Source organism: Dromiciops gliroides, chromosome 1 (assembly GCF_019393635.1).
Source record: "Dromiciops gliroides isolate mDroGli1 chromosome 1, mDroGli1.pri, whole genome shotgun sequence".
Lineage (NCBI taxonomy): Eukaryota > Metazoa > Chordata > Mammalia > Microbiotheria > Microbiotheriidae > Dromiciops > Dromiciops gliroides.
In genome coordinates, this window is record NC_057861.1 from 671,211,204 (window position 1) to 671,231,150 (window position 19,947).

General features: G+C 44.4%; 1 protein-coding gene across 19 annotated transcripts in view; it reads left to right on the forward strand.

The window, feature by feature from the left end:
* OBSCN (obscurin, cytoskeletal calmodulin and titin-interacting RhoGEF) overlaps window positions 1-19,947 on the forward strand; it is a 325,223-nt gene that overhangs the window by 199,140 nt on the left and 106,136 nt on the right. For all 19 annotated transcript variants that reach the window (XM_043975986.1, XM_043975988.1, XM_043975987.1 and 16 more), the window contains 10 exons: window positions 1,886-3,181; window positions 3,742-4,020; window positions 6,291-6,369; window positions 7,414-7,538; window positions 8,417-8,614; window positions 9,293-9,325; window positions 10,255-10,353; window positions 12,687-12,905; window positions 14,802-14,868; window positions 16,333-16,400. In XM_043975986.1, coding sequence (XP_043831921.1) covers window positions 1,886-3,181; window positions 3,742-4,020; window positions 6,291-6,369; window positions 7,414-7,538; window positions 8,417-8,614; window positions 9,293-9,325; window positions 10,255-10,353; window positions 12,687-12,905; window positions 14,802-14,868; window positions 16,333-16,400 — 2,463 coding nt within the window. The remainder of the gene's footprint in view (window positions 1-1,885; window positions 3,182-3,741; window positions 4,021-6,290; window positions 6,370-7,413; window positions 7,539-8,416; window positions 8,615-9,292; window positions 9,326-10,254; window positions 10,354-12,686; window positions 12,906-14,801; window positions 14,869-16,332; window positions 16,401-19,947) is intronic.

Below are 19,947 nucleotides of genomic sequence, written 5' to 3' on the forward strand. Positions count from 1 at the left end.
ATGTCGATCAGGCAGGTTTGTGGAGGTAAGATATGAAAGAGGAGAGACTGGATGAAGAGAGACCAATTAGGAAGCGATTTCAATACTTCAAGTTGAAGGTGATGAGGTCCTGGACTAGGGTGGTTATGCTGAGTAGAGAGAAGGGGACGGATTTAAGACGTTGAAAAAGATGAAATTAACAAAACTTGGCAACTGATTACATGTGAAAGGTGAGTGAGAGTGAAGAGTCAAAGTTGATCCCTAGGTTAAAGAAACTAACTGGAAAAACAATGGTACACTTGACAGAAATAGGGACGTTAAGAGAAAGGAAGGGAATAAGCATTTGTATGGTGCCTACTATGCATCAGGCACCATGCTAAGTGCTTTTACAAATATTAACTCATTTGATTCTCACAACTCTGAGAGGTGGGTACTATTATTATCTCCATTTTACAGATGAAGAAACTGAGGCAGATTGAGGTTAAGTGACTTGCCCAGGGTCATACAGCTTGTAAATGTCTGAGGCCACATTAAAATGCAGGTCCTCCTGCCTCCAGACCCAGCATTCTATCCACTGTGCCACCTACTTGTCTCACTGGTGCATTCTAGGGGGGCATTGTGAAGATCCATAGCTTTGGCCCTTCTTTCAATGTTAACTCAAGACCATCTTCTCCAGGAAGGGTCCCCAGATTCATGACATTCTTTTGTTTCCAGCATTCTCACTACCCAACGTATCTTCCTTCTGGATAAATCTGGATAAATCTGGTCACATCCCGACTCCTTGGCTCCCTATGGCTAAGATCCAAACTCCTTAGCCTAGTCTTTAAGCCCCTCACCAATCTGGTGCCACTCTACTTATCCAACCTTATTTGACTCAATTTAATTTCTTAAGCAGTTATTATGCAGAGGGAAGGCACTGTGCTAGTCACCAGACAGACAAAAACGGAACAATAGCAGTCCCTGCCTTCAAAGAGTTTGTAGCCTACCAGAAGAAATAGACATGGATAGGGGCAAAGAAGAGATACAGGAAAAGGTTCCCAAAAATGTTGAAAGAAAAAACCCTGCTAGCATCCCTCCAACACTCTCCACCCCAGCTAGCCAGCAATGCCTGAGGTGCCACCCAGCTGCACTTTCCGTGACTGTTCACTCTATTCCCTATGCCTGGGGTGCCCTCCCTTTCTGCTTCTGGTGAACATTAACGCCTTTCAAGTCCAGCTCAAATGCTTCCTTCTCCCATCCTCCCCCAAGGCATGACTTTTCCCACCCGAGGACTTCAATTAGCACTTGGTTTTGACTTCTTTGTTACACTTATCATGTATCCTTTTGGAAAAAATAGTTTAATGTTAATGTGACATATTACATTACGCTGTGAGTTAGGAGAGGTCACAGACCATGTTATATCTAAAATGAGCTGCTCCCATCCCCAGCAGAGGGCTTTGTACACAGTTGGCACTTAATAAATGCTTGTTGACTTTGAATTGAATGTCTTACCCCCTCTTTTCAACCATAAACTCCTTGAAGTCGGGAACCTTGTCAGGTCTAAATTGTCTATCGCCTCTAGCATTGAGCACAATGAGCTTTCCACAGTAGGTGCTTTATTAAAAAGTTTATGGGATTTAATGGAGTGAAAGTTTCCTCCTCTATAAGGAGATAATGGTGTTATTTCGATACATTCAATTCAACAAAGTTTTGTTGAGTGCATAAGATCTACAAGGGACCCAAAAGGAAAATAAGACATGATCCAAAAGAATAAGGCATACACTCCTTCCATTGGTAACACGATTTGGGTAGTTTCCTGAAAAGAGGAACAGTGTTGATTGTAGACACTTGACCTCACGTTCTGGGATGCTTTGGCTGGGGTCTTCCTGCTGACTGACTCCGCCCTCCCTGTGGTTATTCTCCCCAGTTACAGCAACCCAGTCCCCGGAGGCAGAAGCTTTGCTGGATGGCCTTGCCCAGCCCAGCCTGCCCCCTGAGGCAGCCCAGGAGGGTGACCTGCATCTGCTGTGGGAGGCTCTCGCCAAGAAGCGCCGCATGAGCCGGGAGCCCACTCTGGACTCCATCAGCGAGCTGCCTGAGGAGGATGAGAGGCTGCAGAGGCTCCGGAGAGAAGTAGAGGAAGCCGTGCAGGACTTCTCCGAGGGCTACTCCACTCCCGATGAGCTGGCCCGCACTGGCGAGGCCGACCTCTCACACACCAGTTCTGACGACGAGTCCCGGGCTGGCACCCCGTCCCTTGTCGGCTACCTCAAGAAGGCAGGGAAGCCTGGGAGTCAGGCCAGGGTCCCCGGGGCTGCTAGTGCAGGAAAGCCCAGGAAACCGTGGGAGCAGGCAGAGGCTGAGCCCACGGCCCCCCCTAAACTGCCTGGCGACCTGACGGCTGAGATTCTGGAGGACCCCTCTTTGGATAAAGCCGCTATCAAAATACAGGCAGCTTTCAAGGGCTACAAAGTGAGAAAGGTGATGAAGCAACAAGAGGGTCCCAGCTTCCGCGAGACTTTTAGGGACATCGTGGTAGAAGCGGGAGGCTCCCTGCACCTGGAGTGTGTGGCCGTCAGCAAGACCGACGTGAGGACCTGCTGGCTTAAGGACGGAGTCGAGCTGACAGATGGACGGCACTACCACATTGACAACTATGGGGACGGCACCTGCTCCCTGCTGGTCACTGCCCTCGAGGTCAGTGATGCTGGCTGCTATACCTGCCAGGTGACCAACAAGTTTGGCCGCATCTCCCACAGCGCCCAGGTAACGGTGACGGGGGCCGCAGTGACCAGCGGAGCCGAGAGTGAGGCGGAGAGCTCGTCAGGCAGTGAAGTGGACGACGCTTTCCGTCAGGCCGCCCGGAGACTGCATCGTCTCTTCCGGACCAAGGCCGCCGCCGAAGTGTCGGATGAGGAGCTTTTCCTCAGTGCAGAGGAGGGCAGTGTGGAGCTGGAGGAGCCCTGTGACCGGCAAACCTACCGGGAAGACGACCGCTATATCTATATTCGGTTTGAGACCGCCAGCGAGGCCCGCCAGGCGACCACTCGCTTCCAAGAGATGTTTGCAGCCCTGGGCATCCTGGTGGAAATCAACATCCTGGAGCAAGGGCCCCGCAAGGTGGAGATGCGCATCATGAAGGTGGCACAGGCCCCAGCAGGCCAGCTTGCCTACCCCGCAGCCCCCAAGGAGCACCCTTCAACACTGCTGACCTCTGACACAGGTGGGTAACCGGAAAGGGCGGGGTGTGCCATTCCCTCTCTGACCAAAGCTGGCCCGGTAACCGGCCCAGATCGATGGGGCTGTTCTCCCCAGGGTTTCCCAGATCCCGCCCAGAGAAGGCCGGGGTGGCCACCATGTGACCCTGGAATTCTGGACCCATGGGGCCAGGAACTCGATCCTTCCTTGGACCCAGGACCTTGCAGTCCTCATCGTGCTGCTCATTCTGCTCTTGGGGCCCCAGAGCCACGAGGGGACAAGATATAGGGTCCTCTCACCTGATTCTCTGCCTTGGTGCCTCACTTGGCACTGGATTTTCCCCATTCTAACACACTTATTTAAAGGGGTATAGCTATACTCTCTTATAACACATGTGTTATCCCCCAACTAGAACATGAGCTACAAGAAGGCAGGGACCTCTCTTTATCTTAAGTGCTTAGTGCTCTGCATACAGCAGGTGCTTAATAAATGTATTGAACTTAGATCCAATTGACCTTGTTGGGGTGGAGGAAGAGGTCGTGGGAATCCTTACCTTTAATCTATCCATTTTTTCCTTTGGCGCAGCCCCTGTTTTCCTGACGGAGCTGCAGAACCAAGAGGTGCAGGATGGCTACCCTGTGAGTTTTGACTGTGTGGTGGCTGGGCAGCCAATGCCCAGTGTGCGCTGGTTCAAAGATGGCAAGGTGCTAGAAGAGGACGACCACTATATGATCAATGAGGACCAGCAAGGTGGCCACCAGCTGATCATCACAGCTGTGGTACCTGCCGACATGGGCGTCTACAGATGCCTGGCTGAGAACAGCATGGGAGTCTCTTCTACCAAGGCTGAGCTCCGTGTAGACCGTGAGTCATTGATTGGAAGGGTGGGTGAGAGGGCTAGCCAGGAAAGGGAGCACGGCATGCTATCAGGACATAGGAAATTCGAGATGGGAGAAGAGAGAGTGCTGGGTTGAAAGGAAAAACTCCAGGACAATGGAGGACTATTAGGAAGATGACTTGTCCCTTCTATTGTTCATTAAGTAAAGCTCTTCCATGATTTAGAGCTGGAAGAAGACTTGGAAATCCTCTAGTCTGATTCCCATTATTTAATAGGTGAGGAAAGTGACTTTCCCAAGGTCTCTTAGGTAGTAATTAGACAAGTTGTTATGCAAACCCAGCCTTTCTGATTCCAAACCCAGTGTTCTCACCCTTATAATTATTCCCAGTCAATCCAACTCAACAGGTATTTAACTGCTTATATGTGTAAGTCACTGTGCTAGAAAATACAAAGACATGAACATTAACAGCTCTTGATCTTGAGGAGCTAATTTTCTACTGAGGGGATATAACATTATTATAATACATTATATTATGTTGTATTATGTCATATCATATTATATTACACTATACAATATCATGTCATATCATGTTATAACATGATATTTCGTGTTATGTTACATATAATTATATATTCTATAACATGTTATGTAACTATGTAAAATATCTAAATACCATATGTTTTATATATGTATGTATATCTACATGGAACATATATGTATAGTAATACATACATTTATTTTTTATGGAAGTATAAAGTAATTTGTGCCTAGTAGGGCAATAAAACCCAAAAGACCCAAGGAAGGGCTTGGTATAGGAGGCTTCCAAGAGGTAGAGGTGACAGCCAATTCCGGACATGGTGGCCCACCCCTGCAAGATGAAATGTCATCTGAAACAAGAGGTAGGGCAGATCGGGCTTTTACTGGAATGGAAAGGTCATGAAAGGGAAGAATATGAAATGAGACGAGAAGTAGATGAGGGTCACAGTATGAGGGGCCTTAAATAGCAGGCTGGGAATTTTTATTTTATCTTAGAGAAAATAGGCACCAACTAACATTTTTTGAATGGAGAAGTGACATGATCAGAGCTATGTTTTAAGAAAATCGGGTTGGCAGCAGTATGAAGGCTGGATTGGAGAAGGAGGTGATTGGAAGCAAGGAAACCAATTAGGAGACTATTGTCCAGGCGAGAGGCGATGACCATCTGAACTAGGTAGAGGCAGTATGAGTTGAGAGAAGGGGCTCTGGACTGCAGCTGTACCTGACATTCAAGGCTCTTCACAATCAGGACCCTACCCTACCATGACAAGCTTATCACACATCTTTTCTACACACCCCTTCTGTGCTTTAATCTAAATGGACCCTTCTCACAGCTTCCCAAACAAATCCTATATTCTCCTATTTCCCTGCCTGTACTGGGCTGTGCCCTAAGCCTGAAATGACCTCCCCACCTCCACCTTTTGAATTTCTAGCCACCCTTTAAAGCCCAACTAAAATGCCTTCTCCTCCAGAAAGCCTTCCTTGATCTCTCATTGGTATTTGCCTTCCCCCTTTAACCTCATATACATATATGTAACTCTCTAGTGCATTTATCAAATAATATTTCATTCAATTCAATAGATATTTATTTATTAAACTTTATGATGTTTGGGACACTCTTTGTAGTGGCTTCTAGAAGAGATATGATATTTATACAAATTTTTACATTCAAGAAGGTTTCTGGTAGGGGAGAAGGTGTCTAATAGGTTGTTCTTTATATGAAGAGATGACTGTGATACATAATAACACATGATTAGTGAATCAGATGTAAACTAGTGTGTGAAACTGAAGGAGAGGACAGTTATTCCTGACTTGGGGTTCAGGGAAGGCTTCCTGGAGGTGGTATTGGAGAAGGGCTTTCAAGGCTGAATGGTAATTCAATAGGTGAAGAGAAAGGGGAAGACATTCTAGTTCAGGAACAGGGAGCTGAAAAGTAGCCCAGTTTGTCATGGAGAATGTGTAGAGGGGAATAATGTGAGATCTGACAAGTAACCCCAGCCTGGATGCTGGGGTCGTGTAATAGGTGAGAGGGAGAAAGATGGGCCACAATGTTACTGTTCTTATACTCTTGTTCAGTCCTGTGAACTGAGCAACCTCAGGGAAGACTTGGGAAATACCAGCTTTTGGTGACCTTGTTTACTGGGCTGATTCCCCAGAAACAAAAACCTAAAAGGATTGGCTAAGATCTAGATGGACAAAATGGCCACAATTTGAATGCCTGGCTCTTACCCAAGGCTTTCTCCTCCTTCTTTCCCCCAGTGACAAGCACTGACTATGACACAGCGGCTGATGCTACGGAGACTTCTTCCTATTTCAGTGCTCAAGGATACCTGTCCAGGTAATAAAAAACTTGTCTTTTCTCTGAGGAGTATGGGGCTGTTAGCATGGTGGTACAGACACCCAAAGGACTGGAAAGCTAGATAACTGGGGCTTTGGGTACTCCTATAATACATTATGATGATGAGAAGGAGAAAGAAGAGGAAGCAGAAAAGGAAAAATAGGAGGAAGGGGAGGAGAGGAAGGAAGTGCCACCATTTTAGTTTCATAGACTGATGGACTGTCAGATATGAAAGTGGCCTTAGAACAGAGAACACAAAGAAAGAGGAGAAGGATTTTGGAGGTATACTTGTGATTAGGGTCCTGGAGATTTATAATGATCCAGAAAAGGTTCTCAGAGAGAAGAGGGTCTGATCTGGATTATTATCCTCTCATCCAGTCCTAGTTCTGCTTGTCTGCCCCAAATATAGCCTTGGGGTGCCATTCACTTCATTCACTCATTCTTTCTTATTTTGATGCATTTATGATCCCAATAACGCTGGCACTTCCTCCACTGCCAAAAAAAAAACACCACCACCTCCTCATGCCATGTAGTTCTTATTAATTTCCTCCCATTAGTCCTCTTGGGTGGGGAGGGTCTTTCTTTTAATTTATCCTATGTCCCAGTGCAACATTCAGGACCACAGAAGACCAGTGCACCCCCTAGTGGCTAATGAGCTACAGATGGGTTTCTTTCTACTTAGCTAGGCAGCAGACAGTCATCAGAATCCTAGTCATAGCTTCTCCATCTTGGTAGAACCTGTTTTGCCTGCCCAGCCATTGGGAAATTAGTGTCACCTCCGTGCCTCAGTGACCCATCAGAGGAAGAATTATTTAATTAATTTAACAAATATATGTCCCAGGGGTCAATTAAGTGATAGAGAAAAACTTATTCCTGACTATATGGTAAAAGCCCCACAAGTTTCTCCACTCCACCCATACCACCCTCCCCCAGCTATGACCACCCTAGCCACCCCCTCCCCAGAACTCTGGCTTGAACCTAATTTTCTGTTTCCTTTCCTCCCGGATTGCCTCCTGTGACCCCTACTAACAAATCACCCATCAGCCGGGAACAAGAAGGTGCAGAGTCAATGGCAGAGGAAGGGCAGCTGCCCCAAATCCTCGAAGAGCTCCAGGAGGTCAAGGTGGCCCCTGGTGCCCGGATGGCTAAATTCCACCTCAAGGTGAAAGGTAAGGCTGGGTCCTCCATGCTAAGAGGTGGGAAGGAAGACTTTTTCTTTACCCCAGAAAGGGGTATAGTGTGGAGGGAAGTTCTAGGGGTCTAGCTTTCTGCTGTTGATAGACTGAATTTTTCCCATCTCCAACCTTCCAGTCCAAATACAGCAGATGGGGGCAGCTAGGTGGTGCAGTGGATAAAGCACCGGCCCTGGATTCAGGAGTACCTGAGTTCAAATCTGGCCTCAGACACTTGACACTTACCTGGTGTGTGACCCTGGGCAAGTCACTTAACCCCATTGCCCCGCAAAAAAAAAAAAAAATCCTCATGACCAAATACAGCAGATGGCCCTGGCCATCTCCTCATGTGAACTCTGCACAAGGTTAGCCTGATTTCTGGTGAAGTGAGCAACTGCTCCCTGGGGTGATGCAAGTGGGGATTTTGAACCCCCACAATCTCGATCTGGCTTACCCTACCTTAAAATTCTACCATTTCCATTTTGTAGACTGAGATGAAAGAATGTCACAGCTAAGGGGGACGTTAGAGCTCATTTATGCCAATACATTCATTTTTACAGATGAGACGACTGGAGTACAGAGAAGGGAAATGATTTGCCCATGGTCAGATAGCCAACCATTATTATTGTTCTGAATACTTCTTCCTAATGATTTTAAATTAATGATTATTGATTGATTTAATACCCCTAGTGGTTAGTAGGGAGAATGCTGATAGAGGAGAGGAGGGTGTATGTCTCTTTTCCTACCCCCTGCCCTGCTTTGATGAACCCCAGGTGGCTGCCCCAGCCCTTAGACACTATTCTCAGTATAAAGAAGTGTTTTTAGAGACCAGCTTCCTCCCAGATATGGACACTGAGTCTAATCTCTCATTTCAGGGTACCCAATGCCCCGCCTCTACTGGTTCAAGGATGGGCAGCCGTTATCTACCTCCTCCCGGATCCTGAAGACTGATAAGAAGACAGTTCACACTCTGGAAATCCTCAATGTCACAAAGGAAGATGCTGGGGAGTATTCTGCCTATATCAGGAATTCTGTGGGCTCTGCCTATTCCTCTGCCCGGCTGCTAGTCCAGGGTAAGCTAGCCAGCCGGCCCTGGTGCTCTAACACCACCTGCATGGGGCCTTTGGCCTGGCATACTGCTTGTCTTCTTGGACACACTCGTGTGTGTTGCGTGTGTGAGTGTGACGTCTTTAGCATGACTGAAGACCAAGAGTGGGCTAATCTTTATCAGCAGAGTTCAGCTACTAACAGATTCACTAACAAGAGTCTTATGTGGCAGTCTGGATGTCCAAGGGTCCTTTGACCGTACTTGGCAGTTATTGTTCAGTCATTCAGTTTTGTCTGACTCTTTGTGATTCATTGGACCATAGCATGCCAGGCCCTTCTCTCCTCCACTATCTCCCAAAGTCTGTCTAAGATCATGCTCATTGCTTAATATCCATGGAGTTTTCTTGGCAAAGATACTGGAATGGTTTGCCAATTCCTTCTCCAGTAGATCACCTTTTGTCAGAACTCTCCACTCCGACCTGTCCATTTCGGGTAAACCTGCATGCCTTGCTCATAGTTTCTCTGACCTCCCCAATCCCCTCTGCCACAACAAAGCAGTGATCCATGGTGGGGAGGGGGCTTTACTAAACCATGCTTCTTCCTTTTTGTCACTGTGTCCCACCTGCAAAAATAAAGGAAGTGGGGGCAGTTTGAGAGCTTCACATTCTTGACTATATTTCTTATCCTTCTATCTTATTATCAAGGTCCCAATGAACCAGAAAAGAAGATAGATTCAGGTAAGAAGAAAATTAGATGGGCAAAGATAATAGTTCTCATTTCACAAACATTTATTAAGCACCCACTATGTGCAGAACCCTGTGCGATGCATTGAAGGGGGCATAAAATTTAGAAACAAAGTCCTTGCCCTCATGGCATCCTTAATGTAGCAGAGGGGAAAGAGAGCAACAGACAGGGATAAGAATGAGGATAGGGGTAGAGGATGGGGACAAAGATAGGGATAGAGATAAGATCTACCCAACACAATTTTCTACTGAGGGGATATAACATTATTATTATACATTATATTATATCATATTATATTACATAATATAATAAGTTTAATTCTCTTAATATTAAATGGCTACCAATGAAGTGTTTGGGCCATCCATCTATTACCCCTCACTCTCAATACACATCTACCTCTTCTTTCTTGCTCTACACGTCCTTAGTGCTATCTTTCATGCCACTTCCCAGGGGCGCCATCTGTAGCTGCATGCTGCTGAGAAAATTTATACCCATCATGCATCTTTTCATTACCCTTCGAACAACCTGCTCCCCACACACACAGAGGAAAGGGGATAATAAAAGACAAAAATGAATGTAAGCAAGCACAAAGTCATGGTGACTCAGACTAGAAGTACAGACTAGGAGTATAGGAGGAGAAGATTAACCAGAGCCAGGATGACTGGGGAAAACTTCCCAGAAGGGACTTGATCTAAGCCTTCAAAGACAGGGGGAGTGGCAGGTAGAAAATTAGCTTCTGGATTTGAATGGAGGGCATTGTCATTGCTACGGAAGCTTGAAAAGGGGGGATGGGGACTGGAGCATTAAAAGAAGGCTTCCTGGAAGAGGTAGAGCCAGTCAAGGAAAAGCAAAGCCATTCCTCACTATTCATTGGTCTTTTTCTTAGAAGCCTGACCCTTCCAACTGCTATTTTTCTTTCCAGATTTTCACGAACAACTTGTACCTCCAAGGTTCCTGGAAAGATTTACCAATAAGAAAGTGAAGAAGGGCTCTAGCATCACGCTCTCGGTAAAAGTTGAAGGTAAAGGAATAAGATGAAATCCCATTTCTATAGCACTGTATGATTTATAACTTACTTTCCTTCCAGCAGCTTTATGGCGTAGATAATGCATTGTCTTTATTTTACAGCTGATGAAGTTGAATCTGAGAGGTGATGTGACTTTTCCAAGGTCATACAGATAGTAATTGACAGTCATACCTATTAGAACCATCTCAAATTGGAATGGAAAGTCTCAGAGGGTAGCGAGGGCTCTTGACTTCATCCCTGTAATCAAAGTCCAGGTAGATTCTGGATAACTAGGATCCTAGGGCACTGTATGGCATGTTCTTTAGCCTAAAGCTATACTAGTTGCCTTTTGGGGACATGTTCCTGCTTGTCTATGTCATCCCTAAAATGTGGTGGCCAAAACTGAACATAGTTATCTGGAGTCTTACCAAGGGTATAGGACAGAAGAACCACTTTTGAGCCTCAGTGTTCTCATCTATAAAAGGCAAATCCTAATACCTGCACAGAGCTGTTATGAAGAAAGCTTTTTGTAAATCATGAAGACCCATGTGGTTCACATAACACGGTACCTATTCATTCATTCAGCAGATATCTATCAAGCACCTGTTATGCTCATTTCTGAGGAAGGTACAAGTTTATATGAGGTAGTTCTTAACCTCAGGGAGCCCACAGTATGGCAGAAGGATAAAGCATGACAGTAAATAGCTGTAATACATAATATTTCATGATAAGTGAGTGTTCTAGAGAGATGCAAAGGGCTATATATTTGTATCCCATCTCCCTATAGAGATACATGTTTTCTCTCTCTCTCTCTCTCTCTCTCTCTCTCTCTCTCTCTCTCTCTCTCTCTCTCTCTCTCTCTCTCTCTCTCCCTCTCTCCTCTCTTTCTCTCTGTTCTGCTGTCCTCTGATGCTTCATCATGGCATGAAAGTTACCTTGGATTCTGGAGAGCTCTGCCAATAATTTACAAGGTCCAGCTGGGCCTCAGAAAATAAGCATTTGTTATTAGGTGCCTATTCTGTGGCAGGCACTGTGCTAAGCATTAGGGATACCCCCCCCAAAAAAAAGCAAAAAGCAGTCCCTGCTACAAGGAGCTCAGAATCTAATGGGAGAGGCAACATGCAAATAGCTATGTCCAAACAAGACACATTAAGTTGGAGATTTTCAATAGAGAGAAGGCACTAGTGTTGCAGAAGGCAGGACTTCAACTGAGAGCTAAAGAAAGCCAGGGAAGATAAGAAGCTTCCCAAGCTCTAAGGGCTCTCCAGTTTGAACTGAGAGATGGGATTGTATGTCTCTTACTTGAGGACCAGCCAACCGAAGCCCAGAAAAGTTCATCACCAGATTAGCCATCAGGGGTAAGGTTTCTACAGAATGCTTTCCTCAAAGAGGTGGTGCTAAGTCTTCATCACATTTTACAGAGAAGATGGAGGTCTAGAAAAGCAATGACATGCCTAGGATCACAGAGCCAATGAGTGTTGGAGCCAGGTCTTCCAATTCCAGGGCTCTTACCACTATATCCCACATGCACATTGTAGGCACTCAATAAGGCAGCATGGTGCTGTGAGGAGAACACTGGGATTGGAGCTGAAAGATCTAAATTCAAATCCTAGCTCAGGTACTAGCTCTGTGACAATGGATATGGTGCTTTACCAATTGTCTTTGGTTTTACGCACTTGTAAAATAAGGATGATAATGTCTGCGCAACCTACTTCGTGGAGTAATGCAGAGACTAGCTGTGTAAATCTTAAAATTCTATGGAAAGGTGAGTTATTACTGTTAATTGAGTTGACTACAAAATGTATAAAATATGCGGGGATCAATCCAACAAAGCACACAAGATTCAATTACAAAGTGTTTTGAAGATATTTTCTTTGATCCTGATGATAACTCTCTAAGTCAGGCAAGGGCAGAGACTATTATTTTTGTTTTATAGATGAGGGAACTGAGGCACAAAAAGATTGAGTTACTTGCCCAAAGTCACACAGAGTCAGAATTTGAACCCAGGTCTTCTAACTCCAAACTGAGTGTTCTATCCACGACACCACATGCGCCTTAAAGAAAGAAAGAACAACTTAGGTAGATTTACCACAGTGCCTGGGTAGTAGTAACTTAATAAATGTTTATTGACTGTGAGCATAGCTAGAAGAATATTCAGTGTTCATGCTTAGGCTGTGCCAATATAATAAAAATGATGTCACCAAAATTAATAAACAGTTTTAGTGCTATAGCAAATTATCAAAGGCATATTATACAGAATTCAATAAAGTAATAAGAAGATTCATTTGGAATTTATTTGAGTTGTTTCAATACCAGGGAAATTATTCTTTCACATGTGTCTCCCACAGGGCAGCCACCTCCAACAGTAAACTGGCTAAAGGAAGAAGCCAATGAAGATGTCCTCTGGATCCGAACTGACACTCCAGGCTACAAGGTCGCCAGCTCCAACCTTCAGCATAGCCTCATCCTCCTGGACATAAAAAAGCAACATGAGGGTTCCTACACATGCATTGCCACTAATGGGGCGGGACAGTCCATCTGCTCTGCTATCCTTAAAGTCACAGATGGTGAGTCCAGGCTTCTTGGAGAGTGGAGAAAAGTTGGTTCCCTAGCCAGCTCAGATAGCCAGGGTCAGGAACGGTGCAGTTGAGGCCGTAATCCAAGAGCTGTGAGAAGGGGAATATATCCCCAAGTGAAGCCTAAAGGGGCAGGGGAATAGGAGGGTAGGTTGTAATGGAAGACAAGCATTACAGCCCCAAACCAAGAGAATAATGTGGTGTCATGCATGGATAGAGCACTCAGTTTGGAGTCAGAGGACCTGGGTTCAAATCCTGGCTCTGTGTGATTTTGCGTAAGTAGCTTGACCCTTTTTACCTCAGTTTCCTCATCTATAAAACAAAGATAACAATCTCTGTCCTTGCCTGACTTACAAAGTTATCATCAAGATCAAACGAGATGTCTTCAAAGCACTTTGTAAATGATAAAGCCTTATGAAATGACACCTCGTATTATTACTAGGACAGATAGTGAAAGTGGGTGTCCCATCCCTAGCCAATCAACCTGTTCATGTGGACCTCATTGCCCTAAAAACAGTGCCTCATAAATGGACTCCACTCCATGGAACCTGGGACCAAAGTTGTTCCTCATTCTGGGTAATGTTGGTGCCCTTGTCACCTTGTTCTCACCTACGCCCTCCCACAAGGCCACTCTATTTAGAGGGGCAAAATTGGCTGCCACCTGAGAATGCTGCTCTGCCTTGCCTAAGAACAGACTGTACTTGTGAGCTCCCAACAGTGCGGTCAAGCTGTACACGAATGTGGTGCTCACATATGTAGGTCTCTACTTGGCCATCCTCAGTCTGAGAGGTTATGATTGATTGTGAGCTTCAACATGAACCAAAATCACAGCATAGCTGCCAACAGACCAGATGTGATCTTAGGTCATCTCAGGAGAAGCTGTTGTCCAACATTAGCAAGATGACAGTCACTGTTGTCCTCTGAGCATGCTCCGTCTAGGGTGTTGTGTCCAGATCTGGGAGCTGCATTTTGGAAGTGCTTCAATAGGCTAGAGTGTGTTCTGATGAGGGTGGCCAAGATGGCATCACCATCCACAGAACAGGAGGGGACTAGAAGGCATAGCATGGCAAGATGCTAAAAGCAGCTGGGTTATGTAGTGGATAGAGCTCTGTCCTTGGAGTCAGAAGATCTGAGTTCAAATGTGGCCCGAAGCAGGAGAAATGATGAAGATGATCTTGGATCATAAAGAAAGCCAGAGATTGATTTAGGGAGGGAAAAATTGGGAGGACTTAAGGAGAAGTTGAATGGTTTGTGGTAAAGGAAGAAAAGGGCAAGAACTAAAGACTAGGAACCCAAACACAAGGATCTGGAGGAGGAAAAGAACAGGAACAGGACATGAAGAGGAGAAGCAGGGACAAAAGGAGAAGGCAAACAACCCAAGAGAGAGGAGAAGTTAAAGGAAAAGAGGACACCCAGCAAAGGAGGGGGATGGAGAAACGTAGACTTAGGAGGGCACTAGTGTTACCTCCAAGCACCTGTGGGGTAGCATGTGCAATAGAGGTTAGACCTTTCTTAACTGGGAGCAAGTAGTGAGTGTAAATAACAGGGAGGCAGATTTCAGCTGCACAGAATGAAGACCTTCGTGACAGCAAGAGCCATCCCAAAGTGACCCGAGATGCCTTACATGGCAGCGACTGTATGATCCCATGTAAGGGGTGCTGTACAGGGAGTTTCTGCTCAGGTTTTAGTGGGACTAGATACGTTCAGAAGTCCCATCTGTTTCCAGATTCTATGTGGAGTTGCAGAAGGCACCCATAAAAAAAGTGTGGCCACGCAGAAAGCCCTTTCCCATGTCTGGTTGTGGTCCCTGAGGACTGCCTCACTCTATCCAGATCTCAGTTTCTTCACTGATGGTAACAATTCCTTACGATCTTTTTACATCTCCAGAGACAGATGGAGCAGCTAGAGGGCAGAAGAAAGTCAAGGAAGCCCTGATTTCAAACCTGCTGCAGGGGTGAGTGACAGACCTTCCTCCTGATTAGGGGCCCAAGATTGTGTTAACTAGGGGACCAAGGGTGTGTTAGTGTGAATGAATCGCACCATCCTGGGGAAGTATGATAAATACTCTTTCTTCCATCCTCTTGTCTAAGCTGTGACCAGTGGGTGGAAGATCTTTGGGCAAATCATTTAAGCTTTCTAAGCCTCAACTTCCTCATCTATAAGGCATTTAGGTGGCCCAGTGGATAGAACACTGGTCCTGGAGGCAGGAAGACCTGAATTCAAATCCTGCCTCAGGAAAGAAACCTACTGTTTGTATGACCCTGGATAAGTAACTTAACCTCTGACTGCCTCAGTTTCCTCTATTGTAAAGTGGGGATAATAATTGTACCTACCTCCTAGGGTCGTGGTGAGGATCAAATGAAATAATATTAGACAGTACCTGGCACTAGGTACTTAATAAATGCTTGTTTCCTTCCTTCCTATAAGATGAGGAGCCTGGACTAAATGATTCCTAAGTTTGCTTCATTATATAACAGATAACATACATACATACATACATACATACAGATAGATAAATAGACACACACATATGTGTGTATGTATGCATATATATGTGTATATGTATATACATACATTTATGTGTGAATATATATGTATATATGTACACACATACATCCTTTATACATATATATCCTAAGATAGGTGGAATATAGTGCACATGTGCATGTTGTTCTTGCGCACACACGTGTGTAATGATTTGTGCTATGTTATATTACATACTACATGCATGAGTGTTGTACATGTGTGTTACAACTCCTATATAGAAACAACTATGTACTGAGAACACTGGACTGGGAATTAGTCCTGCTGTGCCCAACTAGCCCTTCATTTCCTCATTTATAAAATGAGGGGGTTAGACTTAAAAGGCTCTAAGGCCCCTTCCAGCTCTGACATTCTATATCATGTGGTTTCTCCTAAGTCTGATGTTCTTCTAAAGCCTCTTCCAGCTCTTACATCTTATATTATAAGATCTCTTCTAACAGCTATTCCATCTCTAACATTCTGGGCTCTCAAGGTCCCTCTCAGCTCTGATCTTCTATGTCCCAACATTCCTTCTGCTTCAGACATTCTGTGTTCTAAGAACCCCTCAAAACACTGACTTTCTGTGTTCTAAGGTCCTGCCTTAAACATTCTATAATTCCATGGACCCTCCCATCTCAGACATTCCATATTCTGCAGTTCCTTCCAGCTCTAACATGTGTTCTCTCTTGTAAGAACCTTTCTGCTCCAATATTCTATGTTCAAATATCCTTCCTAGCCCTAACATTCTAGGGTTCTGTGGCTTTTGTTGGATGGGGGATTTGGAGGTAAATTAGAGGATTGCAAAATACATACATGTGCCTTTGACCTCTAGACTTGACTGTGTTTTCCAGTTTTGTAGACCCTGGTTTTTGCTCACTGTCCTTTATTCCTACAGAGCTGGAGCCGGCTCAGTCCAGACATCAGAAACCACAGACTTTAACGACGTTGACCGACCGAAGAAAGGTAGGAGGAGCAGTTGGCATCTTTAACCTCGGCTTCTAGGTAGTTTTCTACCTCTGGATATAACAGGGTTTGGTCAGACCATCAACAAGTAATAGCAACTATTATTAAGAATAGCTAACATTGGGGCAGCCAGGTGGCACAGTGGATAAAGCACCACCTTGGATTCAGGAGGACCTGAGTTCAAATACGGCCTCAGACACTTGACACTTACTACCTGTGTGACCCTGGGCAAGTCACTTAACTCTCATTGCCTCACAAAAGAAAACAAAAACAAGAATAGCTAACATTAATATAGAGCTTCAAGTTTGCAAAGTGTTTCATTCATGTATATTATGTCATTTTTGAGCACCTGCTACAATTATATATCAAGAACAATTCAATTTGAAAAGCATCTATTAAGTATCCACTCTTTGCTGAGCACTATGCTGAGAACTATAAATGTAACCAGGAAAAATAACATAGTCCTTGGGAACCGACAATTGGGTAGGGGAGGGGAGAAGGCTGTGATTGTGAAAGTAAATATGCTACAAGGTAGAGTGTGATTGGAGAAGAGTAACCTAGACACAATGGCTCAGGAGATCAAAGAGTTGGGAGAAATCATGAAAGAAAACTCAATGGAGGAGGTGGCTCCTAAACTGATCTTGAAGGATGGGAAAGACTTTGACAGAAAGAGATGAGGTCATTGGCATGATAGTCACTTAATAAATGTTTGTTGAATTAAACTGAGTGAGTTCTAGGCATCCGGAGAATGTCGACATCCATACCATCATCAAATGCAATAACATTCAACCAACATTCTATGAGAACTATTCTATGAGTCTGCTAGAATCTTTAGGAAGATACAAGGCTTTGATAAGATGCAGTGGAGTTCACAGTCTAATAGGCATCTATTCAGGACAGGGCAAGGCATCGCCTTAGACACTGGAGGTATGAAGATGTGTAGAAGCCATCACTGCCCTCAAGGAACTTTCAGTCTAGGGAAAGATGCCCATGGGTTGAGGAAGTCATGGAGGACTTTGTGAAAGAAGTGGCACCTAAGATTGGCTTTGGAAACTCAATAATTTAGAGAAATGAAGAGGAGGGAGCGAGCATCTATGAGAGAAAGTTATGGTGGGGGTGGGGGCAGCTAGGTGGCGCAGTGGATAAAGCACTGACCCTGGATTCAGGAGGACCTAAGTTCACATCTAGCCTCAGACACTTGACACTTACTAGCTGTGTGACTCTGGGCAAGTCACTTAACCCTCATTGCCCTGCAAAAACAAACAAACAAACAAACAAACAAAAACAACCAAAAAGTTGGGGCAACTAGGTGGCACAGTGGATAAAGCACCAATCCTGTATTCAGGAGGACCTGAGTTCAAATCTGGCCTTAGACACTTGACACTTACTAGCTATGTGACCCTGGGCAAGTCACTTAATCCTCATGGCCTCACAAAAAAGAAAGAAAGAAGGAAGGAAGGAAGGAAGGAAGGAAGGAAGGAAGAAAGAAAGAAAGAAAGAAAGAAAGAAAGAAAGAAAGAAAGAAAGAAAGAAAGAAAGAAAGAAAGAAAGAAAGAAAGAAAGAAAGAAAGAAAGAAAGAAAGAAAGAAAGAAAGAAAGAAAGAAAGAAAGAAAGAAAAAGTTATGGAAGAGGATCGGAGGATTTGAGCTGAAATAGAAGAAATGATGAAGGTGATCTGGAATCACAAAGAAGGCCAGAGATTGATTTGGGGAGGGAAAATTGGGAAAACTTTGGGGAAGAACATTTAGATGATGAAGATCGGTAAAGAGAGAAATAGAGCTGATATTGTTATCAGGATATGTTATGGACTGCTTTGGTCAGAAAGAGGAAAGAGATCACAAGGCTACCACAAAAAGTAATGTGTTTCCCATCGCTGAAGATTTCCAAGCAAAAGCTGAATGACTATTTGCCAAGTATGTTATAGACAAATTCCTATTCAGGTCCAAATTGGATTTAACGGCCCTTGAGGTCCCTTCGTAATGATTGGAATGATGCCACCTACTGGAGACTTGCTGTGGGAAAGCTCCACCATGAGGAAAAGCCACAATGTCTCTGAGGCATTTTCCTAATTATGAAGTTCACTGATTCTACAGAACATGCCTTGTGTTGGTTGAACAGTGAATTGACCAGTATGACTGAATCAGAAAAGTCAATAGGAAAACAGTAGATCTGGAGCTAGAAGAAAGCCACTTCGTTGAACTCCCTCAGAGGACTTACAGAAATTAAATGACTTGGGGCAGCTAGGTGGCGCAGTGGATAGAGCACCGGTCCTGGATTCAGGAGGACCTGAGTTCAAATCCGACCTCAGACACTTAACAATTACTAGCTGCGTGACCCTAGGCAAGTCACTTAACCCCAATTGCCTCACCAAAAAAAAAGAAAAGAAAAGAAATTAAATGACTTGGTTAAGTATATATGGATAATAAGTGGCAGAATCAGGATTTGGACTCAGCCTCTCTCACTCTATATCCAACACTTTCTACTCTGCCATGATGCCCCATTGCTAAATCACTTTAAGGTTGAAAGCACTCTCCCCATGCCTACTCTGTGACTTCAAGCATTGCCACCCTCACTTTACAGATGAAGAAACAGGGAAGTGGAAAATCTTTCTCAGTGTTACACAGCTAGTAAATGTCAGTCGGGACTCAAACCCAGGATTTTTGACTCCTTTCATTTTCCTACTATCCCATACATGCTACATCTCACTGTAGGCAATGGGGAACCGTTTAAGGTTTCCAAACATGGCTATGGCATGGGAAAAGTAGTATTATAGAGAGATTGTGGCAATTAACATATGATAGATTAGAGGGGAAAGATGCTGCATTCAGGGAGACCACAGGAGATTGTTTCACTAGTCCAGGTGACTAGGACCAGGACTAGGGGGACAGTAGGAATAGAGAGGAAAGGACCAATGTGAGAAACATTGTAAATAAAGACCCCAAAACAATCTGGAAAAAAGGAAGGAAGGAAGGAAGGAAGGAAGGAAGGAAGGAAGGAAGGAAGGAAGGAAGGAAGGAAGGAAGGAAGGAAGGAAGGAAGGAAGAAAAAAGAGAAAGAAAGAAAGAAAGAAAGAAAGAAAGAAAGAAAGAAAGAAAGAAAGAAAGAAAGGAAGGAAGGAAGGAAGGAAGGAAGGAAGGAAGGAAGGAAGGAAGGAAGGAAGGAAGGAAGGAAGGAAGAAAGAAAGAAAGAAAGAAAGAAAGAAAGAAAGAAAGAAAGAAAGAAAGAAAGAAAGAAAGAAAGAAAGAAAGAAAGAAAGAAAGAAAGAAAGGAAGGAAGAAAGAAAGAAGGAATGAATGAATGAATCAGCAGGACATTGCTGACTAAGTCTATATGACAGAGCCTCAGAGCTGGAAGGAATCTCAGAAGGCATCTGATCCAACCTGAACTTGAGCCAGATCCCTATGACAACATCTCAGACTATTCCATCTCCACTTGAAGACCTCAAGTGATGCAGAACTTATTTCCTCCCAAGATAGCCCATTCTACTTTTGGACAGTTCTTGTTTTAGACACTTTTCCTTATATCAAGACAAAACCTATCTCCCTA